The sequence below is a fragment of the Oppia nitens genome, unplaced genomic scaffold (genome assembly GCF_028296485.1).
Source record: "Oppia nitens isolate AA-2021 unplaced genomic scaffold, nextdenovo-longstitch-racon4-pilon3 scaffold24_pilon_pilon_pilon, whole genome shotgun sequence".
NCBI classification, from domain to species: domain Eukaryota; kingdom Metazoa; phylum Arthropoda; class Arachnida; order Sarcoptiformes; family Oppiidae; genus Oppia; species Oppia nitens.
In genome coordinates, this window is record NW_026533204.1 from 543,462 (window position 1) to 569,087 (window position 25,626).

At 27.4% G+C, this 25,626-nt stretch overlaps 5 protein-coding genes across 6 annotated transcripts; 3 read left to right on the top strand and 2 right to left on the bottom strand.

Moving 5' to 3' along the window:
* Positions 1–219: 219 nt before the first annotated feature.
* On the top strand, positions 220–5,508 carry LOC128954037 (uncharacterized). The gene is made up of 7 exons (XM_054299600.1): positions 220–339; positions 1,019–1,176; positions 1,313–1,448; positions 1,970–2,085; positions 2,625–2,690; positions 3,408–3,443; positions 5,274–5,508. The coding sequence occupies exons 1-7, from the start codon at positions 220–222 to the stop codon at positions 5,464–5,466; spliced, it is 825 nt and encodes a 274-aa protein (XP_054155575.1). The 3' UTR covers positions 5,467–5,508.
* A 1,686-nt stretch (positions 5,509–7,194) lies between these two features.
* On the top strand, positions 7,195–8,237 carry LOC128953916 (complement C1q tumor necrosis factor-related protein 2-like). Its single transcript, XM_054299453.1, has 2 exons — positions 7,195–7,441; positions 7,543–8,237. The coding sequence occupies exons 1-2, from the start codon at positions 7,295–7,297 to the stop codon at positions 8,071–8,073; spliced, it is 678 nt and encodes a 225-aa protein (XP_054155428.1). The 5' UTR covers positions 7,195–7,294; the 3' UTR covers positions 8,074–8,237.
* A 681-nt stretch (positions 8,238–8,918) lies between these two features.
* On the bottom strand, positions 8,919–9,871 carry LOC128953907 (chromodomain Y-like protein). Its single transcript, XM_054299442.1, has one exon. It carries the CDS (start codon positions 9,728–9,730, stop codon positions 8,966–8,968), a length of 765 nt encoding a protein of 254 aa, XP_054155417.1. The 5' UTR covers positions 9,731–9,871; the 3' UTR covers positions 8,919–8,965.
* Positions 9,872–11,247: 1,376 nt separating this feature from the next.
* On the top strand, positions 11,248–24,115 carry LOC128953993 (integral membrane protein DGCR2/IDD-like). 2 transcript variants are annotated; one of them, XM_054299546.1, is made up of 7 exons: positions 11,248–11,323; positions 18,789–18,886; positions 20,955–21,022; positions 21,559–21,713; positions 21,990–22,094; positions 22,300–23,966; positions 24,063–24,115. In XM_054299546.1, exons 1-6 carry the CDS (start codon positions 11,275–11,277, stop codon positions 23,055–23,057), a joined length of 1,233 nt encoding a protein of 410 aa, XP_054155521.1. In that variant the 5' UTR covers positions 11,248–11,274; the 3' UTR covers positions 23,058–23,966; positions 24,063–24,115. The 2 variants fall into 2 exon arrangements, with proteins under 2 accessions (XP_054155521.1, XP_054155522.1); XM_054299547.1 differs by lacking the exon at positions 11,248–11,323 and adding an exon at positions 18,346–18,400.
* Positions 24,008–25,613, bottom strand: LOC128954038 (INO80 complex subunit B-like). The gene is made up of 4 exons (XM_054299601.1): positions 25,385–25,613; positions 25,258–25,325; positions 24,902–25,200; positions 24,008–24,580 (listed from the first exon to the last, which is right to left on the bottom strand). The coding sequence occupies exons 1-4, from the start codon at positions 25,477–25,479 to the stop codon at positions 24,008–24,010; spliced, it is 1,035 nt and encodes a 344-aa protein (XP_054155576.1). The 5' UTR covers positions 25,480–25,613.
* Between the last annotated feature and the right edge of the window lie 13 nt (positions 25,614–25,626).

A 25,626-nucleotide genomic window follows, 5' to 3' on the forward strand; every position in this document is an offset into this window, starting at 1 on the left:
ATCGATATGATTGGCTATTTATTAATATTGTTCACATATCATAATATTATATTATCGTTGATGCAAACATTTTATGTTAGTTGTAGTCATAATAATTATAATCATAATAATCATAATTATATTAATAATAATTTAACGTCGACTATAGTAACAAACAATTTCATATTTGAGACCAACAATAATGACTCATTTAGTTTTTATAATAATGATAATGATTTAATGTTTGATGAAAATTATGCCCAAACTGTCCGACTAGTGGATGGTGAATGGGTTACCCGTTTAAAACTATTTAATTATACGTCAATTGAGACCCGTTTTGGTGATCTATGTCTACGGCAGGTATGTTAGCTATTGTTTAGATAAATAATATTTATCTATAATAAAAAAATAGATTTATCATTTTAAAAAATTATTTTCATTTAACTTCAATGACAAAAAAAATTGTATAAGTTTTTTGTATAATTTTAAAATTAAAAAAATGAAATTATAAAAACATATATCTAATTGTATATTACTAATTGGGAAATAGAAATTTTTATTACAAATTAACGATACAGTGAACCGGTAGCATTTTTTTTGAACAATTTATAAATATAAAACTGTATATAAAACTATATATAAAACTATATATAAAACTTTTATTAAAAGATAGTTAGAAAATTTCTAGTGATATACAATATCTACTGTATTGAACAGGAATTCCGTTTCTTTAGTTAATTTTATATACCGGTGCTATTCATAGGTCTATAAAAAAGTCAATAAAAATCTTTAAAATATTATTTTAAACTGTATTTTCTTATTCCTCAAGTTATTAATACATACAATGTGTGTGTGTTATTGAACGTGTTTCAAGTATGACAATAGGGAGACATAACATTTGTTTTATTTTTATATACAATTTTTTTTGTTTGCTTATCAAATGTCTAACATTTTATATAATTTAATGCCAATCGTTGTGTAATTGCCAACTATAATATCCAGACACACATTGATTTGTATGATTTGTATATATTCATAGATAACAGACGGCACACATTTAATACAGTTATGGTTGTCTAATCAGGAACTGCTAGACTGTGAGTACACCACCGATGCCAAGAGTGTCCGACATTTGCTTAAAGAGTTTAACGATCAGTCAGCCATCAGTGGGTTGGCCCAAAATTTTACATATTTTGGGTAAAAAATTAGTGATTATTATTAGTGATTATTATTATTGTTATTAATTTCTAAATACATATAAAAAATTCTTTATAATTATATTCTTATTCAAGAATATTCTGGATATGATTTTTTTGTATTTAATCTATTTTAGTGGCAATGGAACAGATCTATGGTCCAAATGGTCTCGTTTGACAAATATTAAACAATATAGGGATCGGTGTCACCGATTTCATCGTAAATTACTCAAAAAATATGATTACAAATCTAAAAGGAAAAGTTCACTACAGGTTAGCATCTATTAAATGTTATGAATCGTTAACTTTAAAATTTGATATACTATACACATTACAGTATAAATAATAATCCTTATAATAACAGTATTAGTACTGTAATACCAGAACTTTAGGACTAATTGATAGTCAATAGTTGCGAAAACTTTATTTTTAAACCACATTATAATAATCGCATAAATAACAAACACTCAGTTATAACTTATAATAATAGCTAAATGTTTTGAATTAATTAATAGTTATGTTTTTTTGAATAATCTATGAAAATATAGTTTAGCACACAATTTATTGTTGTTATCAAATGATTGCTTTACCGTTATCTGTAAAAATGTTTGTCATTTAATACAATACATATATTATAGTATTATACAAACAGTTACAGTAGTATAGTGTCTCATTTATCATTGCATCCCATATATATAAAAAATACAAAATCAATATGAAATTACTAATTATATTACCAGATTATTACTTTTACTATTTATATAATATATTTTTAAAATTCATATAACATATAGAGAAATAAAAGGGCCGATCTATTGGTATATCCTGGTACTAATTGGTGCGGAAAGGGATCCACAAGTATGAGCTTTGAGGACTTGGGTCAACACAGCTTCGCTGACCGCTGTTGTCGGTATGTGTGCCTCAATAATATATATATATTAATATACTGTATATATAAATTTATATCAATAAATAATTTTCAATTATTAACTTGTATTTTACAATAGTATAATTTTGTAAATAATTTATAAAATACATGTATATTATTATTATTCATATCTATAGTACAGATAATTATAAAGTCATAATTTATAATAAAAACAAATTATAGATAATTTGTTTATGTATTTTGCATGAATTTAACAGTTATATTTTTAGAATATTTTTTAATTTTTATTATATTATTTGAAAAACAATTTTTTCATTTATACATTACATACGTGTAGTACAAACAATGTTATTGAAAAACATATTATTTAACAGTAATATAAAATTAAATTATTTATAATACCAGTTATCAAACTGTTTAGTAATTGTACTATATTTAGCTATAAATAATTGTCACTACAGTATTAAGTAATATTAAATTAAATTAAATTAAGTAATAGTAATAAACTTTAATTAAACGATTCACATTAATATGTAATATGTATTATTTTTTTTTGGCAGCGATCACGACTATTGTAAATACACAATTGGCCCGTTTTCATGGAAATATCATCTATTTAACTATAGGTAATTGTGTGCTCAGCTTAGTTATCTTATTAGTTAAATTAGCACTGACGACAGTTAGGTTGTTTAACCATATTTAGTCATGTCTAACACACAATACATTAATATTGACTATACAGTATAATATTAAATACATGTGTGTCGGGGTGTCTATATTAATTATTAGTTAATAATATTAATAAAATTCACACTAAGGGGTTACACAATTTTTGTGGGATAATTGTATATAATAGTGCACTCGTGTTTTTTGAAGGACATATTTATACATCTATTAATCATTTTATATATTTAATTTAATTTTATAATTTAATGATTTGAATGAAAACAAACTACTGTATATATATATATAGTATATATATACTGTACAATATAAACACATTAAAATTGAATGTTAAGGACAACTACCGTAGATTAACATGAGTTTTATTATATACGTTAGAGTATATCATTAGCCAATTATGGTTATAATATTTGAAATTAAAATTATAGTATATACAATATATATTTTATATTACAATTTATAATTTTTGTTTATCACATGAGAGTTAAATATTACACGATAGAAATTATTATTGAGGACTTTATTTTTATTAAAAAAAATTAAAAAGTTATTTGTTTCACAATAATTATAATTACATACATGTAAACAGTTATGTAATCCTAACTAATCGTCAATAATATTTAATACCAGTTTCTCTCTATCTTTATTTTTATCCATAGGTTTCATTATGTGTCTCATTGTTCATGCGATGAGAGGTATGTATTGTCATAGGATGTCATATCACTTTTATTATTATTATTACTAGTATTAAATCAATAGATTTTAGATCCCTTTCTCTTTGATATATCTATATATTGAATATAAATAGGTATCACTTAATAACTTATGTTATGATATGCAATGTATAGTATTGTATATAATATAAGGCAATAAATATACTGAGTTTGATATCAATGTATTATATAAAGTATATATAATGTTATTTCTATAGTTGTGTCGATACTATTAGTTAATAAAAGGGTATTATTATAACTATTGTCATCAAATGTGCCCACAAAAAAAATGAAAAGCTTCTACTAATATATTATTATCATTGAAATCAATTGATAAGGTCTTTCACTGACTGTGCAAAGCATTGACTTAAATGCAAAGAAAGAAAGAAAAAATTTACCGTTGATTTTGTGACTACAATACCATTGATTGTTATATAAAGTATATTATATATATAACTGTCATTATATAAGTCTAACCCATTGAATGTCATATAAAAATACGAGATGAAAGAGAGAGAGAGAGAGTAATAAAGGGTGCGATAGTGGTCTCCGCCAATAATTGTCATCCGAGCGGAACAATTATCTTACAAAATACTACTGTTTTTTTGTTGCTTACTGTTCTCAGTAAAAACCGATTGTACCATCAATTGTTGGGATATTGTTGCTTATACTGTCAACGATGGGGCGGCCAATGATCCGCTTATCCTATATTTCTGGTCAAATGCATTGTGTTTTCTTACACAATGACTATAAATGAATGAATGAATGAATAGTATAATACAGTATATAATATAGTTATATACAGTATATTGATTGATATTATCTGTGTATGAATGTGTAGAAATGTTTTTATAAAATTATGATAGGATTACTAACAAATGGGTTGCATTAGTGGAATCAGTTTGTGGTGGTATTTATTAAATAAACTATTTTGTTTTAATTATTTTAAATAAATAAATAAATATCTAATAATTTTTATAAAATTTTATAAAAAAAATTGTTAAAATAAGTTTAAGTTACTAAAGTTACTAATTACTAATAGATATTTACTATGAGGTTATGATTGAAATGTTTCTAATAATATATAGTTTAATATAACAATTTTTCTAGACATATATAGACATTAATGCCAGTCATTGCGGTATTAGTAGTCAAATTTTTTATTAGTAATTTTGTTGTCATCATTATAGTCATACAATCCGTCAAAAACAACAACAACAAGATTAGTGACAATACTATATATATAATTTTGATATCATATTGTCATTGTATTTCATTGATGTATTAAAATATATTATCTAATTACTAAATGACTTAATAATATACATTGAATATATGTATTATATACTTTTGTATTGTTTGTTTGTTTGGTTGAGACGATAATATTTTTATTACAAACATATACATTAATAGATTAGTAGACATCATAATCATAATCGTATATTATCTCCAAAAAAATAATATATGAAAATAATAGCTTTTATAGTTTTTTATATTATTAGATATATATATATTGTATTATTTAGCATTATTAGTTGTTTTAATCAATTAGTGAATTAAACTATATAATAATATTACTACTACAATAATATGGAGTATAATAATTTAATAGTTTAATACAGTATAATTTTATTATTATAGATATCATATTTTGTTGTTAGTAAACTATATATCCTATATATTTGTTGCCATAAACAGAGATATTTTAATATATGATACTAGAAATGGGTGTAAATTATTAATTAATTAATTAAATTAATTAAATTTTGATATAATAAAATTTATATATAAAAATATAATTTACTGGTTTAGATTCAGGTCGTGTCTCAAACTGGCCGATACCGGTGCCGCCAATCTGGTGGGCAAACTATTCTTCAATGTGATGCAAACCAAGTGTTTTATGTTTCGTACGGATCAGGTATGCAGTGAGAGGTCGTGGTGGGGCCGATGTTTGACCAACAAACGCAAGAAACGGGCATTTTTTCGTAATGGTGTCAAGTATTAGGGACTATACTTACTGACTAATTGATTGTTTTGAAAAATGATTTATTTTTTATTAAATTAAATCTTATTTTTTGTTTGTTTGTTTATTTAGTAAATTTAAGTTTTTATACAATATAATAGTAATACATATTATAATATATTTCCATCGTATAATTCATATTATTTAAAAATAAAAAGTGTTTTTTAATTTTAATTTTGTTACTATCTATTAATCTACAGTTTACTTATAATAATTATAATATCTAAATGTTAGTTAAATTTGACAAAATTTTAAAAATTATTTATAAATAATATTAAAAGTTGATAAAAAAATATTTATAATAGTTTCTATGTTAATATCATAAACATTTTTCAAACATATAATTAATACTAACATTTTGTATATTGAAATTAATTTTTTTACTTTTATAATAATGTTATCAAATAATGAAAACAAATCATAAATGTTTAATACAGTATACATTACTCATTAATTTATAATATTCATTTAGTATATTTATAATATTATAATATCATTAAAATTTATCCAGTTAAATTAAACTTATTATTATTATTTATTCTATTATTTAAATGTAAATAAATATTATTACATATTATGTCAAACAAATTGTTACAATATATTCAATATATTGACTGTATAATAAAATTTTTAATTAATTGAAGATATTGTTGAATTACTAAATTTGCATACTTTTAAATAATAATAGGCTATTAATAGCATTCAATCGATTCATTTGACTTATAAGTTATAATATATTATTATTTATAGATATATTTTTTTAGTTATTTGACATAATATAGGAAAAGAGTTTATCAGTTATTAATAATACTATGTTTTTGTAAATAATTTTGTTGATTATTATAAATGTCTTACATATGTATAATTAATTATTATTATTATTAAAATTTTAATCAAATTAACTACAATATTATTTTTAGTTTTTTTTATATTCTGTCTAATATAAAAATATATCAAATGTATATAAGTTATAAATTAGTAAAATATATTAGATTTATTACAAAATGTGGCTAAATAATTAATTATTATATAATTTATATTATTGAATTTGTAACTTTATTATTAAATCTATATACATTATTTTACACATGTTTGCTAATTATTAATACTGTGTATAATAAGGCAAAATTTCTATATAAATGTTCAAGTAATCATTATGTCTAAAAATAATCATTAATCAATTGTATGAAATCCATACTATGAATAAACTAAACAAAAAATTACAAAACATATGTTTTTTTGAAATAAAAAAAATAATATTTTATCAAATTTTTGGTTGTTTGGACAATTATGTTTTGGCAAATATATAAATATTTAATTACAGAAAATATTTCAACAAATAATCGTAATGCAAATTTTTTTTGATATGCATTTATAATATGCAAAAATTTAAACTAAATTGATTTTTAGCCTCAAAACCAGTGTTTAATAAATGGATTAGTAATAAATAGCCAAAAATAAATGTATAGTATATCCTGTTTGTAATACTAATAATAGTGTATTTTATTTGCAATTATATTTTAGTCTATTATAATTTATAAAAGATAATCCACTGAACTACCCTTTCTGTACTTCCCTACTGTCCCTGTGATTTGTAATACAAATTTTGTATACCTTAATAAAATCCTTAATAATAAGTGAAACCCTTATCAAAACTTATTTAGATATTTGCATCAATTTATAGCTATTTATTTAATACAAATTGTTAGTAAAACTTTTAAGCAAAAACATTTCAAACATTAATACAATAAAATTCAGTCATTCAATAATTGAATTAAATTGATTTGAATTTGAACTAATAGCCAAAAAAATGAAGTTTTCGTTAATTGTTTGTATAGTTTGGTTGTTCACTCATACGGTTTCTGTCAAATCTCAAGAAACCATAGCCTTTACGGCCACTAAAGGCGAACGTAATGGTCCTTACATTTCATACCATACTATGTTAGCTAACAGTTCCGTAAGTATCTGTGTCTGAGACACAAGAAAAAAGTCATTAGATTTATTTAAAAACTATTTTAACAAATCTGTGTAATACCCGACCATATTATATATTTTTAGGCCAAATTCAATCCACTGTACGGTGTGTTTATGTGTACAGAACCGGGACTCTATTTTTTTACATTTCAAATACTATCGGAAAAGGACAGTGATTTGAGAGTATCGTTGCGTACCAATCGTATACCTACCGTCACAGCGTTTAGCGGTTCCAAGACATCGTACAATATGGCATCGGGTACGGCCATACTCGAGCTAGAAGTCGACGACATTGTCTACTTGTTCATCGAAGAGGGCGACTTCTACGAGAGTCGACAAGTAAATCGGGCCTACACTTCGTTTACCGGTTACCGAATCGGATCGGCCGCTAGCGATGAGTCGGGTGGTGGCGGGTTTCTGTCATCAATTATGGGTCGCAAAACATCGGTGGCGGCGACTACCGGTGCTGTCAACAACATTGGCCCTGACGTCGGTAAAACAAGTGACTCCGAAATAGACACTAAGGATAATATTTATAATTTACTTAACACTAATAATAACACGAATACACAGATTAACATTGATATAAATAATAGAAATACTACTAAATTGTAGTAAAATTATTGTCTAACTAATTGTTTATAAAAATATTTTTTTGTTTAAAAATTAGCAATTAGTATATTGCAATATATAAATACCTATTATACTATTTAAAGCTAACCGTGCGCTGACCAGTTTTATGTTTATATTGTCTATTATACCTTTATATGAATTATATGACCGCCGTAATTCTATTATTTATACTATTAAGTTTATTTTACAATATTTTTTTAAACTTATAATTAGTTATTTTTGTAATTTTTATATCTTTTAAAATATACAGTGAATCTAAATAAATTTTAGTTTTATGAAATTGTCAATTTTATTGTGAAATGTTTAAAAAAAAATTATTGCATTAAATCTATTTTAGTATAGACTTAAATTGCAATGTAATTATTAGCTCTTAATTTTAAAGCAAATAAAACAAAAATAATTACTCAATAATATTATAATTGATATCTTTAATTATTTATAGCACTTTATTTATTTAACAAATAATTTTACACTATAATCACAGTAATAATAATAATAATTCAAAATAATTTGTGTAATGACTTAAATTATATATTTATATATTGTATAACTTATGTATTATCTGATAAAAAAATATAAAAACAAAATTGTTATAATTTTCAAAAAAAAAACTTATATATAGCATATCACACATTATTATCTGATTATTACAATGTGGGTATTACCTAATAATAATAAATAAATAAATTATTATCATTAGATAATAAATAATAATATATTTATAAAAAGTGAAAACTTAATGTATACTGATTATAATATATATATATATATATATTATATCATATAATTAATTTACGGTAGGAAACATTAATAATCAATAATAATAATAAAATATAACAATTTTTTGTTAATTATAATAATATTAATAATTAATTTACACAACACTTAATGAAATCTCATCACTAAATGTCGTCGACTTCTTCTTTGTCTTGAGCTCTTCGCGCATCCGATAGCGTACGGATCGCAGTGTCGGCGACAACATCGTCGGCTGAGACGCCGCCGCCACCGAACTGACCAATGGACTGTCACTAGTAGTAGTAGTAGTAGACGGTGTGGACGGACACGACATACGGGCAGCAGACTTGAGATTCGCTGAACCCAATAGCCGCTCGTAGTCGCGGATGACACTCAAGATATGTGACTTTCGGTTGTTGTCATCGGTGGCGACGGCGACGGCGGTATTGTCGCCATAAGGCTGTGTTGACTTGAGCAGTGTATTAGTTGGCAGTTTTCGGCGTCGACCGCGACGACCCTTGACGGCCATCATTGCCTGACTGGTTGCCGTCCGATCAATGACCAGCGCTCGGGCAATACCCGTATCTTCGGCCAACTGTCGCCGAACTCCCTGTTCGAATATGTCGGCCACCAGTTCGCTGGCAAAGTTGTCTGCCGTTTCCCACGTACAGTATCGTTGATCCCAACCGCACCATTTGACCAGATATTCAATTTTACCGCCAGCAGTCACCCGTTTGGCCACAATATACTCGATAATGTAATTGAATGTCGACTCCATCACAGTCGAGCCGATCAGATCATCGGTGGTAGTAGTAGTCGGCGTTGTCGTCGACTGAGACACATTGGCAGTGGTCTTGTGTGTGGTCTGTCCATCGACTGGTCGTGTGGTCAAACTGGCCGACATTCGGGGGGTTGGGATTCAAACACTATGTTGACTACACTATGTTTTCAATACCAACGGTGCGGTTAGTATATACACACTGTAAGCAACAGTAGGTATAGTCTTCTATACAGTATATGTGTTGTCTGTATGTGTTGTGTGTAACACATCATTGATGGCATGTTTGTTATGTTTTGTATTGTTGTTATCATTTAATTTTTAGTACAGTTTTATTACACTGTACTGTATATTCAATATATAATATACAGTGTATAATACATTCAATGGTAATACAGTACTTACAGTACAATCCCAATATCATAAAAGTATATTTAATAATAAACATATTTCTATGGTTTTTATACATATATATATAATTTTATAGTATATGTACTATACTGTACCTAGTGTATATATATATAAAATTTTGTTTGGTGGTTTACACAATAGCCTATTATATACCACTAAGTGTACTGTATATTATGTAATAATAATAATAATAACAAAATAAAATAATCAATAATAATAATATAAATAATGTAATTAATATTAATGTGTCTAGGATAATTTTATTTAATGAACTATCATATGTGTCTATAATAAATATATACAGATATATAAATTGATAGTTTTAGTTATATAATTTTTTTTTGCTATCATCACAAATAATAATAATAAAATTTTATATACATGCACATTTATTTATTTAAATGTTTTTATTATAATAATAAATAGTGTGTGTTTAATTAAATATATTTTTAGTATATTAAATTATTATTATTATTATTATTATTATTCAATGGATATCAGTTTATTTGGTGTGAATTAAAAAAAATTAGTGGGGGTTTTATACAGTATACCACTCACCCACTATCATCCACCCCCTAGTAAACCAATGGATAGTTTATGTAATTTAATGTAAATATTATGAAAAGTTATTTTTAAAAAAAATTATTACAGTATTATTATTATCATATATTAATGATAACAACATTTATCATGTTTACCATTAAAAACAAAAATATGATATAAATTTTATTTAATATACTGTATATTAAGTTATATATTTATTTATAATAACATAAAATAAGTGATAAATTAAAATTATTTTTAGTCATTTAAATTTTAGTATATATGATATATACTACTAGTATGTTTATTTTTTTAAAATTGTGCTAAAATATCAACAAAAATAATTAATAAAGTAATAATAATTTTTATTGCCTATACTATTACTACTATATTAATAACAATTTACATTAATTTTATTTAATTATTATTTAATTATTATTGAGTTATATTAACATAAAAAATTAATTATCATCTTAACGTCAATGTACCTGAATAAACCATGATGAAAATAATTTGATGAATAATAATAATTATTATTATTATTATGTCATATATTGATATAATGATTAATAATTTTAAATTAAAAAACAATTTTGTTTAATAAAAAAAATATGTTATTAAATAATTAGGGAAAATAATTGACTAAAAATATGAACTTTAATAATATATTTAAAAGTAATATTAATAATAATAATTACCGTTTTATAACTACGATTATGGCTTTATTCGTGACCAATGGACACACTATTGATACCTATACTTCAGGTTTGTATTTGTTTAACATTATAATTAAAAATTAAGCTAAAATGTAATAAAAATAATTAAATATAATACTGTTATTTATATTTGATTATTAAATTCCGATATATATGTATATTAATACTATAACAATAATAAAAATTTATAAAACAATGTGTTAGTAACTAACTATTGTTAATTACATTAATTATAGTATATCCTATTAATTTTTATTTGAAATTAATAATTTGAAATTAATTTTAAATGTAATATGGGATTAGTACATAACCTTTAAAAATTGATTTATATTATATTAATGTGTGTATGTGTTTGTAATTTAGTTAAAAATTTAACTGCTTTTTTAAATTTAAAAATCAAAGTTTAGGTCAAAAATAATTATACTAACATATATAGTAAAATAAAATAATAAAATAAAAATAATAACTTTATGTAATCACAATTATATGTTTTTTTCAATTAAGGTTTGAATTTAATGGTTATGTGTTTTGTTTTTAAGTAAAAAATTATGATTATTATATTGACCTTTAAATCTATTGTAATGTCAATATATCAAAAAAATTATGTAATAAATATAAAATATCTTGATTATTTTGGAAATTATAATTTGATTTAATAATTGTATGCATTGTAAATTATTATTTGAACAATTTTGTTTTACATTTTATATTGTATTTTATTATATATCATTATTTTTTCTAGCTTTAGTAATTAAGTTATATTACAAGTTTAATAAAAATATTACATTATTTGACTGATATTTAGGAAAATTTTTATACGTGTTTAATGACAGCTAATCAATCAAAAAAATATAACCATTAAATAAATATATTTATATACTGAATATACAGTACAGTACTATATTATGCAATATATAAATTATTTTCACTGAAATTCATTAATAATTAAATGTTACGAACAAAAATCAATAAATATCTAATAAATTTTAGTATATATTTATTGATGATATACTCTAATAGTACTAATAGTATGTATGATATAAAATTACAAATAAAAGGAAAATTTGATAGCTATTTATGATATATAGTCTATTAGTGCTAAAAATTTTTTATTTGAAAACAAACCGCACAATAAAATTCAAGAAATCAATAAATAACTAAATTATAAAATAATTTTATCAGCCATTAGTTAGTTAGACTAAAAGGGTTTTTTTGACTAAAAAGGAGGAGTAGTAGTAGTATTAGTAGGTATGAGTTCATGGTTTACAAATCAATTAGCCTTTTATTAATGGGACAGACATATTATTATGGACCTATGATTTTTCAATTTATTTTATAATACTAATACTATCACTTATCATTAGTTTTTATTGTGTTTTTTATTTAATAGATATAAGTTTTAAAAAAAACACAATTACCGTAAGTTGTTTGTTTGGGTATAAAAATAATAATAATAATGGCTTTCACTCGTGATTTTTTTTATTTATTTATTTGATGTTCAAAGATTGTACGCTAAACAACAACAACAACTATAATATATTGTTGAAAATTATTGAAAAAAATATATATCTTTTTCTTACTTTATTTTGCTTTTGCTAATTAATTGTATAAAATCTTATTGTTATTATGTTTTTTTGTGGATATAATTGACTGACTGTCTGCTAAAGTTTTGATACAATAATGTACTAAACTATACATTGATTTGTTTGTTGTTAGTAAAGGAAACTAGTTTTTTATGCATTCATTATATTGTGATTATAATAATTATTACAATAACATCTCTAACTAATATTATTGTCAGCGATTATGATTATCAGTGAAATATAACAAAAAATATATATTATATAATAATAAAATAAAAAATCATAATATAATGAGTGACACACTAATCATAATCACAATCAGGAAGAGACAGAAAGATATATATATATATAAATATAAAGATGAGTCTCTTAATAATTGTACAGAAAAAAAAATAATAATAATTTTAAATAAATTACTCCATATATGTGTGTCAGACTAATGACGAAAATAAGAGAGAGAGAGAGAGAGAGAGAGAGAGAGAGAGAGAGAGAGAGAGAGAGAGAGAGAGAGAGAGAGAGAGAGAGAGAGAGAGATATGTATTGTATTGAATCAATGAAATTATTATTTCATATATTTTTTCTGTAAGTTTAAGGTCTTTCTAGAGAAGTGTCACAAAAATGAATGACATTTTTGTCGCCAACAAAGACAATCAGTATATGAAAAATAAAAACAGAAATAACAAATGAAAAAAATAGTTTCAAAGTTTTTTCTCACATAATATTTTTTTGTTGGCATTTTTAATGTACGATTTGATTGACACTAATTTTTACGCCAATTTTTTTATTACTTTGTTTGTTTGTTATATAACTTATGTATATATGGAGACATAAATTTACAGTAAAAAACATATAACAAATGTTTTATCTATAAAAATATTTCTATATTATCAATCAATTGATGAATGAATACATTGTTTGTTATAAATTTGGTACTCAATCACTAAATCAAATAGTTGTCTGCAATATAGTTAATAATATAAATATATTGTATATATTCTGTTGAGTATATTATCAATAATATATTAGACCATAACTTATAAATTATATCTAGTAGTGAATTATACAGTAAAGGGACAGTATGTTTGTGTGTTTTGAAGATTTGTATGTATGAATGAATGTACAGTATATCAAATATATATATATATATATATATATACTGTATATAAAATTGATATCATAAGATATATTACATGATAATGTGTGTGTGTTTGTTGTTTGAGTAAAATAAAACAAATTGGTTTCCCAGACCAACAACAACAACAAACGAAAAATCGCCCCTTTTATTATCAATACAATCTTTTTTCTCAATAATTTTTTTATGCATCTCTCTCTCTCTCTCTCTCTCTCTCTCTCTCTCTCTCTCTCTTCTACTATAAAACAGTGTAGATCACATTACATACAAACACACACACTTCCCTATCATATCAAAAGTGAAAAAATAAAATAATTTTGTGGTTTTTTTCTTTTTCATACAAAACACTTGATTATATGATAGATTTAATTCTCTCTCTCTCTCTCTCTCTCTCTCTCTCTCTCTCTCACACACACACACACAGCAACTTTTATGGGTAGTTATTGACAAAACAATTATTTTTTAGTATTTTTCTGGTCATTAGTTTTATTGTTGAAGTTTTGTTGTTGTTGTTGTTGTTGAATATACTGTATTATTGAATATGGATTTTTGATTATGTGTGTGTGTGTTGTGAATTGTTTTACTATTTAATTATAATACTGCAATGCATTATTCATTATGTGATGTCAATTCTGATTTTTTTGGTGTAAATTCTTTGAAATATTCCTCATTGAACTTTCCATTGAAATTGCCGATCAATAGTACAATATATACATTATATATTGAGTTGAGTGGCCGTTGATCAGGCGGCCAATAACTCGGGTTCGGTAAAGTATACGAAATAAGTACACGTTTTTATATGAAAGTAAACGATTTTATTTAATATAAAATATGCGACTAAACGCTGTGAAAGCTAAACGACTACTACTGTTGCGGAAACGGTAGAGTCGTTGAAATAATGCAATGCTGCCGCTTATGATGTTGTGTTGAGCGCCAGCTGTTAACACACTCCCCGGCCGCGAAACTGCGTATATTGTCCGAATTTTGCGACCTTCGGGTAATGCGATCACGTACATCAATCGGTGATGTGTTTCGGTGATTACGGTCTTGTTTATCATCAAACCGTCGTTGTTTGTCTTGTGGTAGACGTCCAATCGGTGTCATCGGTGGTGGTATTAGTGGACGTTTCTTTTCGCTGTAATTTTTGATATCACACTTAACGGTAAACAAACCAATTTGAGGTATCCGCGGACTACTGCCGGAACACCTAAACGATTTGTTATGCGATTTGATCGGCTCCTGTCGTCGACATTGACGTTTCCAATGATATTCGGTGAAACCGTGTCGAAGACATCGAGGACAAGGAGTCGGCGGTATGTCATACTTACGATTGTCTTTACGATTAATGCGATTATTTTCGGTGACAATACCGACTTTTTTGACTGTCATATGTGCGACTTTCGGTTTATTCGAGATATGTCGTTGACTTCGCAGGCGCACAGTTGTCTTCATTTCTGCGATGTCGAGTCCAACGAGAACATCGTACGCGATGTCCATTACGTGAATCGTTACGTATTCGGTGTGTCCGTCCATTTGAATCTTAACGTTGACGACACCGAGTGTATACTTATCGCCGGCGATGGTACCTACTTTGGTCTTATGTCGCGCGTCCGGTCGGAGTTTCATTTGTTTTGCGACATCCTTCGATAAGATAGTAATGTCGGCGCCATTATCTATGAAAGCTCGTACGGGTTTGTCATTAATTCGTATGTCTCGATATCGTTCAGTATGCGAGACAGCGTTAACCACTGGATCCGGATTTTTCGGTTCTGTTCTCGGACAGACGCGCATCCAGTGATATTCGGTTATGCCGTGTCGTCGGCATCGTGGACATGGAGTCGGTGGCCTATCATTGTTACCATTCTGTCGCTTTTTCCAACGATTACGTTTAGGTTGGCCGTCTTCGTCGTCGATAGCGTTTACGTTAAAACTTTTGTTTCTTTTTCGTGTCTCTTCGACGAGAAGCGCTATCTGAAGCCATTCTTGAGGCGATGTCGGTCGTTGACAGGCAATCATCGGCCTGTAATAGTCGGGCATACCTTTGGTTAATAGACCTATCTGTTGGTCGTCGGAGGCGCGCGCTTCATCCAGAAGGCGGCGCATTTCGTGATAGTACGTGAGTACGCTTTCATTAGCTTTGAGTTTTCGGTCGGAGGCTTCAACAAGACCGTGACCAACCATACGACCAAAACGCGCAATCATAAGAGATCGGCATTCGGCCCAGGTCAGGTTTGGAAGTTTTCGGGCGACTTCACGACAATACCAACTGAAGGCATCGCCGGTCAAGTGCTTGGCGAGCGCAAGCAGCCTCTCGTAGTCGTTATAAGCGTATGTCAATGCGGTGAAGCCATCGAGCCATTCGTCGATAGGAGTTAAGGAGTAACCGCCTATAAATGGTTCACATAATTTCGAAGCGTGTTTTACGGTACTATGCGGTCGTGTTGTTAAGGTATCGGCATCGGAGTCCAATCTCTGTACGCTTGTAGTCGATAAACTCGATGCCGTATTGCGATTGTTAATCACATTTCGTGCGGCGGCGGCCACTTGTGCAGCTCTGGTCAGCGTTGCCAGACGTTGTGCTAACCCATCCTGTGTCGGGTCGTCAGCCATATCGCGGGACAATGCTTCTAAGTCTGAAGCGATTGACGATAAGTCTTCATTCGTGTCTTCGGAAATCGGGTTGAGTCCGTTCGCACCCGTCGGTACATTCAGTTCGTTACTGAATGGCGGTAGTGTGCGGCCACTACGTAACTGTTGAGACATCGTTGTCTTCGTATCGTTTCTTTAAAACGCTTTATTAACGAAAAAACCGTTGAATCGATGAGAGCCGTTAAGGCGACAAAAAACCGTTGTTTTTTGAATTCAAAAGTTTTCGGTGAGTAGGTCGTCGAAGTCGATTTACTTTCGATATCCGCGTAGGTAAGTATCTCAGTCGACTGCGCCAATTGAGTTGAGTGGCCGTTGATCAGGCGGCCAATAACTCGGGTTCGGTAAAGTATACGAAATAAGTACACGTTTTTATATGAAAGTAAACGATTTTATTTAATATAAAATATGCGACTAAACGCTGTGAAAGCTAAACGACTACTACTGTTGCGGAAACGGTAGAGTCGTTGAAATAATGCAATGCTGCCGCTTATGATGTTGTGTTGAGCGCCAGCTGTTAACACAATATATAGTAAGGGTTTGTTATAAATTTATACAGTATTTTTGTTCTCTAAGTGGTATCTTAAATGTCATATTTTGTGGTTTAGTCATCATAATCTATCAGTCCTTCAAAAAAACAAATAAAACTCTATTGTTTGAAACGAGAGAGAGAGAGAGAGAGAGAGGCAATGCCTACAAAAATCTAACACTTCCTGGTCATTGTTGATTAGTCAACCAGGGCGCACAGTCATATAACAGATCCCTTTATCGTACAGTATGTATATAAGTATGTTATATACAGTATATTATTTTATATACACTCGTATCTCTTTAATGAACTGTCTATAAAATAATGTGCTGTAAGGGCTCACACAATAAAAATAAAATTTGTTTTTTACCCCTAAACAGAAATCTCTGGGTTAAGACCATTATATAATTATTATATATATATATATATATATATATTTATTTTGTCTTTGATTTTGGTTTCTACAACAACACCAACAATAATAACTCCCACAACAACAACAACAACAATAACTAAAAACTAGTACATAGCTTATGATCTCATACTCTCTCACTATTGAATAACTAACTCATATTTATTTTATCTGAGATTCAAGAAAAATATTAATATTTTTGTTGCAAATTTATATTAAAAACACAATTTTTTGTGGATTTGTGTTTGTATGGTATGCTATCCTTTCAAAATGTTTTGGTTGTTATGTTATACCTGTATGTTTGAACTCATAATTTAAATCACCGCTAAAAAGTCATGTCCTGTGCTCTACCGGCTATGAGATCTCAGGTATCTCTCTCTCTCCCTCTCTTTTTTAACTTTGACTGTATATTTGTTCAGCTACTGTGATCATAGTGCGCACAGGTATGCTGGTTAGGTACGCTATGGTGTATATCCTCCACACATAAACACAACACACACATACATACACATAAAAATGACTTAACTTTTTTAATGTGTGATAAACTGTTTTTTGTAAAAAATTTTTTTTAGGAAAATTGTGTTTTTTATAATGTGTTTTTAGTTAAGTGTGAATTTTTCACACATAATGTTATACATTTAAAACCAATTGGCAACTGTTTTAGACAACATTTTCAAGTGGTTTTTGTATTGTTTTTCCAATTTAAAAGACAAGAGTAAACTTTTTTGAAAAATATAATTCAATTTGTTTGTTAATTACTGTTATATACAGACATATTAGTGATATAATGTTGTGTTTTCAGAGGTTATGCCTAAACAAAAACGGTATTTATCGCATAATTGATAATTTTTAAATAATAATTATTTATCGCATAATTAATTATTTATCCTTAATTATAAAATATAAATTACTTTCATGTAATGTATAAAAGTACTGTTATTTATAATTATTAATGTACATGAAATTTAATTAATTTTTATAATTATTTTTCATTGTTACTGTTGAAAATAATGTTGTTTACAAATAATATTAGTGATTGATTTTTTTCAAATAAAATATTTTTATATAATACTGTTATTAATATACTAAAAATAATAATTACTAGTTTTTAACAAACAAAAAAATAAATGTTTTATTATTCATAAATTTAATCTAATGTTTGTTTCATATTATTGTCATCCCATTCCACTACCGGCACACACATACATACAGGTCAACTAACAGGCGTCGACATGTGCTACAATGACAAGGGTGATATTGTCAAACAGGGTGAACAGTACTTTCCATTGGGATCCGATGTTTGCACACAGGTATGTGTCTAAAACACTATGTTTGATCATTTTTTAAAAACAATTTTGATATATTTTGTTGTTATTTTGGAATTTTAACTTAAATTGTAATTTTTAGTTGTATTTGTTGTGGACAAGTTGTTATTTGTTTGTTTTCTAAATTTTATATTTTAAGTATTTAATTATATTTATAAATTGATATTTTTTCAATTTATTTGTTGTTGTTGTCAAGAAAATTAATAACTAATATGTATGAATATTGTACACAAATAGACATTTTTTTGGAAATTTTTGTAAAACTTTTATCATTAATTTATTATAATTATAAATAGTAATTATCTAAAATAAAACTTTATATTTTAATTATTTAGTTATTTATACAGTTATAACATATATTATTTTAAAAATTCTTAAGATATAAGTTTAATTTAGTTTAACTGTATAGTAGTTTATTGTATAATATTTTTTATCTAAGCAATATCATTTTGATAATCCCGGACTAATTAACATATTAATTACATTTTTTTAAATTTTAAAATAATTTATGATTACTTCTATAGATTATACAATATGTTTGAGCACTACTGTACTATATATATAATGCAATTTACAAATAGTTTAAAAAACTAAAAAATATAATAACTTTTGGATTATTTTGCGGTATTTTTCAAGTTTATGTTAATATTTTGATTAAATATTATATAGTTGTATATAAAAATGTTTACTTATGTGAAATAATAATAATATATTGCTTTTGTGTATTTTTGTTATTTAAATATGAATATACGAAATCATAGACTATATTAAATGTGATGTGTATGAGAGCTAAACAAATAGTAAAAAAAAATATTATCCCAAATTATATTGATTTTTCATATCTGTAAATATTATAAAACTTTTCATTACATTGCATATATAATGCTCTATATGTTTATAAATGAGAGAAAATATTAATTTATAATAAAAAAAAGTTGTCATAAATATTATGACTATTTATTAAAACCTTTATATCATTTCATTCAGTTTTAAATAATTGTTATTTTTATGTCAATTCAAAGATATTTTTGATATTTTCAATAGAAATTTATATTTAAAACCTTTCATTTAGTTATAAGTTATAAGATCTATTGAATTAGACATTAGTCTTTATTGTATTGTTTTTTCACATTAATAATTAGTTAACTATGAATTTAATTGACATTTTTTTGTGTGCATACATATACAGTAGTTGTCAATTGAAAAACTGATTATTTTATTGTTAGTATATATAAATATGTGAAAATATTATATCGTTTTTAGGCCAAAAACAAAATGTTTTTTTTGTGTTTAATTTTTTCCAAATAATGTGTGAAAAATCTATAAGTTTTTTCTCTGGCATTATTCATACAATACATGTGTTTTGTGTTTTATTATATATTATTATATATTATTATTATGACAATTGAAACAATCGTTTACCGATTCACTGATAACTTAATGTATATATTATATATTGAAAACATTTTGTTAATGTTATAACATTAAACATATCATTATTAAACAGTTTTGTTGATAAATAACATTTTTATTTATATATAAATATAGTGTATATACTTTAGTTTTTATTATTCATTTTATTGAAATAATATATTAAAAAGTAGTTATTTTTGGCACATAATGTTTTTATGTTTTTTTTATAATTAATTTTTTTTATAACTGAAATAAGTTTATCTACAATTGTCTATAATTTTAGTATAAAATATTTATAAAAATAAATATATTTTTATATTTTGTTTTTTTTAATAAAAAATAGTTTTATAATTTAATTATATTTTTAGCAATAAGTTTTTGCATTAAATAATAAATAAACAAAATATATAAAAAACTATATAATAATAAACATAATAATTCTATGCGCTCTATTAGTATTCAATTTATAATTATATATACGATATAAAAATAAACATATAATTAAACAAACAAAAAAATAAATCCTATTTTATTTTTGCTTTAATGAAATTTTTCTTTAATTGCATTTATAAACAATTTTTTTTTAATAAAAATTATTATTATAAATACAATTCAACTTTTGCCTTCCCCTCCTTAACAGTGCACTTGTCTTAACGGTCGGCCAGAGATGTGTATAAGCGTACTGTGCTCTCCACCCCAACAGTGTCGGTAAGTTTTTAAGTTTTTAAATAATAATTATGTTTTGATTAAACAAGTAATTTGAAATATTTATTTTTTAAATATATATACCCTACTGTAGTATATATATTGTATATTATGTATTTAATGATTATATTTTAATATATCAATAGGTATTATACTGTAGATAAAAATCTAATGGGTGGGTGTTATAACAATTATTATTAAATGGTATATCTATTTATTATCAGTCAAAAATTGTTTTTTACTGATTAATAAATTTTTTTTGCAAATAATTGTTTTCTAACAACTGTTTTGCGATTATACGATATATATCTGATATATTGATCACTTTTTCTTGGGTGTAGTTTTAAAAAATTAAAATTAATTTATATATGATATAAATACACTATTAATGATATTAGATTTAGGCAATGAGTTTAATGAGTTTATGTTAAATTTGTGGTTTCAAAACAATATATATATTATCGCAAATGTATATAATTTTTAGCGATTAATTAATTGTATAATTTACGTCATTTACTAATGATAACCGCAAATTGTAGTCAATTTCATGCCGTAAACGGCAAGTGCTGTGAATTTGTATGTTTGGACGGAGACTTTGGTGCCAACAGTGGTATCAAAATACTCAATACAAGTATCATTAGAGGAACCGGTGGCGACAATAGGACTCACGGATCAGTTACCACTAATAGCTTGGGTTTGTATTAATTAATAAATATAATATAACTAAAAATAACTTTTAAACAAATTATTTGCACACTCATTATAATTATAATAATACTGTAATATATTATAGTAATATTGAACTCGAAAATATAAATATAAATTAATTTTTTTTTAAACAACTAATCTTATTGTTTTATACATAATTATTTTGAGGACAAATACTATTTGAATGCTTACTATATTTTAATTTAAATTTAAAAGAAAAAACAAAACAAACAAATTATTTTATTAATTATTAAAACAATAGGTCTTCGGCTAATTGCCAGTACTATCACATCATTTCTGATTTTGGCGCTACTCTTGTTTATGATTCACCGATTAAGACAAAGGAGGCTATTGTTAATGATTAGAAGTAAGTGTTGACCTACTCTTACATATATAAGATATACGATATATATATATATATATCGTATATAATAAGTTCAATGATATAGTAATTTCGATTGAAAAAAATACTTTTAAAAATAAATTGCATATCATATCTATGTATGTCTGTGTGTGTGAAAAAATATTAAATTAATTGCAGTTAATTATAATTTACTTATTATTATTAATAGGACTCCAAACCCGGCGTTTAGAGCAAGTAAATGGTCTGTCGGCGGAAAACCCTAATCTCGGTTATCTGAACGAACCGTACGAGTTTGGCGGGTCATTCACCGAACCGCCGCCACCGTACACACTATGGAAGCCTCCCGAACAATATATACCGCCCGGTGAGGCGCCGCCACCTTACGATGACTCGTTAGGTGTGACAGTTGTTCCCTGTTTTGACCAGTCATTCAATAATAATAATAATAATAACAGCTACAATAATGGGAACGGTAGGGTCAACATAGCAAACTATGCGCTCGGATCGCCGACACCATTTCAACAGACACAGCTGTTGACTACAGCCGCCAATAATAGGCCGACACTGTATGTCCGTAGTTCGCCATTCCTCTCCACAGGCAGTACGGCCACCACCACTACAACACTGGGCGCACCCATAGTCGACACTATCAGCTCCGACGGTTGTTACGAGCACATCACTATCGTACGCATCAACGACACGCCGGGTAATACAGTGACCATACTATCGAACAGTGATAATACAGTTGGTTATGGCGTCGGTGGTGATGACAATCGCCGAGCATTATGTGAGTCTAATTCTATGTCATCCATAGCCAGCACCAGTAGCTCGTCGTCGTCTACGACGTCATCGACACGGGGCGATCCGCTACAGTCGCCCACCAATTGTTCAGTCAGTAGTTCGTCGACATCGACGCAGTCAACGGTTAGACATCAGGACAACAATCATACCATTAGCCGACTATAAGACTTGAATGACTTTGTTTTTTCTCAGATGTCATTGTTATTGTTATTTAAAAAAATCGCAATTCATATATAGATATATTAATAGTAATTAATATAAACAAATTGTTGTGTTTTTCAATTGACATAAAACCCATAAATGACATTATTATAAACTGATCTCATGTGTGACACCCGATACACTCAACAACAACAACACCAACAAAAACTACTATCACTGAATCTCATCCATACTATCGCATAGTGGGAGAGGAGGGAGAGTAGGTGTCAGTAGCACTCTCCTGATCGTAGCAGGAGATACCAACTCTTTAAAAAAATAAATGCTATCAAATAAATCCTATCTCTCCCACTGAAAAAAAGTCATTAAATATTGGATTGTTTTTTGCCACTCTTTTATTACACTTATTGTAATCACACACAAACACACTCACAGTTGATGACAAGTCAATTGCAGTATACACCGGGTGGGGTGGTGTGGGTTCATTGTACCCAACCATCAGACATACCGGTGCGCTTGTGATTGATTTCTGGACGAATGGAACTGACAGAAGAAATTGGAAACTCAACTAATTTCGATTACTTCTTATTGTTTCATTAAATATCTTGTGGTATAAATAGTACTGCATTTTACTAGTTTTTAACCATCACTTTCATACAACATCATCACTAACAACACAAACACTTTAAAATCTCTATCTGTGTCTTTCAAAGAGCTGCTGCTGTGTATCCCAAAGATATCTCCTTTAAACAACAACAACAACAACATCACCACAACTACAGAAAAGAAATATGATTTTCGATTGTCTTCTTTATTTAAGTAGACTTTTGTTGGACTGTGCCTATCGTTTGATGTGCTGTTGTCTTACAAAAGTCATATAAAATTTCATATTTATTATATAATTACAATTAAAAGGTAAGATAAAAACTGATTAATATTTATTATTATTAATGAGATTAACTAATCAATTGGTGATCTAATGATATGACATTGTTTTCAACCATTTTATAGCAATCAAGACTACAGACCGGGCGTCCAGTCTTAGACATTGTATACTTCTTGGCGTTTTGACAGCCATTACGGCAACACTCGACCACTGCAGCCTTATTGCCGCCCGATTTAGCCACCGGGCGGCCAGCACTAGGCCTGGGCCACAGCTGATCAAACGACAAGCCTTCCGGAAGACAGATGTAAATCCCTGTTTGACAGTTCTTGTAAGTGATTCGCGGAGTCTCCACAACAACGATCTTTCTTTTCTTGGCTTTCTGTGCCAACTCATGCCGTTTCCTCAACAGCCGTTCAATAGTCTGTTTCCTATCCTTTTCGCGCTTTTCTTCAGCCAGTTGTCTTCGGCGACGATCTTTCAGAAGTTTACGTTCAGTCAACAGCTCATCGCCGGCCATATTCTTTTCGACGGCGGCGGCGACCGACTCGTGTACTGAAGCCGATGTCGACGCCGACGAAGAGTAGATCCCTTTAGTCATGGAATCTGTCTTTCCTTTCAACGACTTGTTCTCCAAAAGAGCTCTCTATTATATATATAATAATTTATCGTATATATTAATATATAGACATAGATATAGATAATACCAATATTATACAAAAAAAACAATTAAATTTAAATGTCTTTAAAAAATACATTAAATATATGATTAGAAAATTAACTACTATTTTATTAATAATAAATTTTAAAAAAAATAATTGTCATTAAAAAATAAAAAGCAAAGATTGTATATAAAAGTAATGCTAATTATAATTGAATTAAAAAACAAAACAAGAAATTAGTCACAACTTTATTGATTAACTTTCTATCCATTAATGTCAACAACAACTGTATTGTCGGCACTAACCTGTCTGGCGGTCATCAGTTTCGGGTCGCGAATCTTGCGTAGTTCGTCGTCCACTTCATGGTATGCTCGGCCCTCTTCTAGTTCGTCCAACCACTGGTCATCATCTTTATCGGCCAATACTTGATGGTCGTCATTGTCGTTGTCCAAGTTATCGTCCATCTCTTCCTGTTCGTAGTCATCATCGTTATCGACTATCTCTTCGTCGTTGTCATCGTCGTCTTCTTCCTCTTCATCATCAAACACACCACTCATCGACAAATCTAACTGTTCTTCACTAACTGTTACATCACTGGCCGATGCTTTTGAAAGAGACAATCAATAAACTGATTGATCAAATTGTTTTTGGATATACTAACTGCTGGTCGCTTCGGTATTGTCCGTAACAATGGTGGTCTTCGTCGTCGTCGACGATGACTTTTTGATACTGTTTGGACACAAAAACTATTGTCAAACAAGTTGTTCAACAAAAACAAAAATACAAACCATTTGTCGATCGACAGGATATCGCCGCCCACTTTGATGGTCACTTTGAGCGGACTCTGTGAAGTAGTCGTAGTGGTCACCAATCGGTCGGTCATTGTATTGACTGGTCATTACATGTTGTCATTGTTTTCGTTGTTGTTTTCGGATACAGAATATTCTGTATGAATCATATCAATGAACAGATGATAATAACAAACAATTTATTTTGTTTATGTATTGTTACAAAGTTTTTGACAAAAATA

Excerpts from the sequence above, each read along its gene's own strand:
- LOC128953907 (XM_054299442.1), bottom strand. The coding sequence starts at position 9,730 with ATGTCGGCCAGTTTGACCACACGACCAGTCGATGGACAGACCACACAC.
- LOC128954037 (XM_054299600.1), top strand. The coding sequence starts at position 220 with ATGTTTGATGAAAATTATGCCCAAACTGTCCGACTAGTGGATGGTGAA. Across the intron at positions 2,086-2,624 it reads TTCGCTGACCGCTGTTGTCG|CGATCACGACTATTGTAAAT; the intron begins GTATGTGTGCCT and ends TTTTTTTGGCAG. Across the intron at positions 2,691-3,407 it reads TATCATCTATTTAACTATAG|GTTTCATTATGTGTCTCATT; the intron begins GTAATTGTGTGC and ends TTTTATCCATAG.
- LOC128953916 (XM_054299453.1), top strand. The coding sequence starts at position 7,295 with ATGAAGTTTTCGTTAATTGTTTGTATAGTTTGGTTGTTCACTCATACG. Across the intron at positions 7,442-7,542 it reads CTATGTTAGCTAACAGTTCC|GCCAAATTCAATCCACTGTA; the intron begins GTAAGTATCTGT and ends ATATATTTTTAG.
- LOC128954038 (XM_054299601.1), bottom strand. The coding sequence starts at position 25,479 with ATGACCGACCGATTGGTGACCACTACGACTACTTCACAGAGTCCGCTC. Across the intron at positions 25,326-25,384 it reads ATCCTGTCGATCGACAAATG|TATCAAAAAGTCATCGTCGA; the intron begins GTTTGTATTTTT and ends GTGTCCAAACAG. Across the intron at positions 25,201-25,257 it reads CAATACCGAAGCGACCAGCA|CATCGGCCAGTGATGTAACA; the intron begins GTTAGTATATCC and ends CTCTTTCAAAAG.
- LOC128953993 (XM_054299546.1), top strand. The coding sequence starts at position 11,275 with ATGGCTTTATTCGTGACCAATGGACACACTATTGATACCTATACTTCA. Across the intron at positions 11,324-18,788 it reads TATTGATACCTATACTTCAG|GTCAACTAACAGGCGTCGAC; the intron begins GTTTGTATTTGT and ends ACATACATACAG. Across the intron at positions 22,095-22,299 it reads GCTATTGTTAATGATTAGAA|GACTCCAAACCCGGCGTTTA; the intron begins GTAAGTGTTGAC and ends TATTATTAATAG.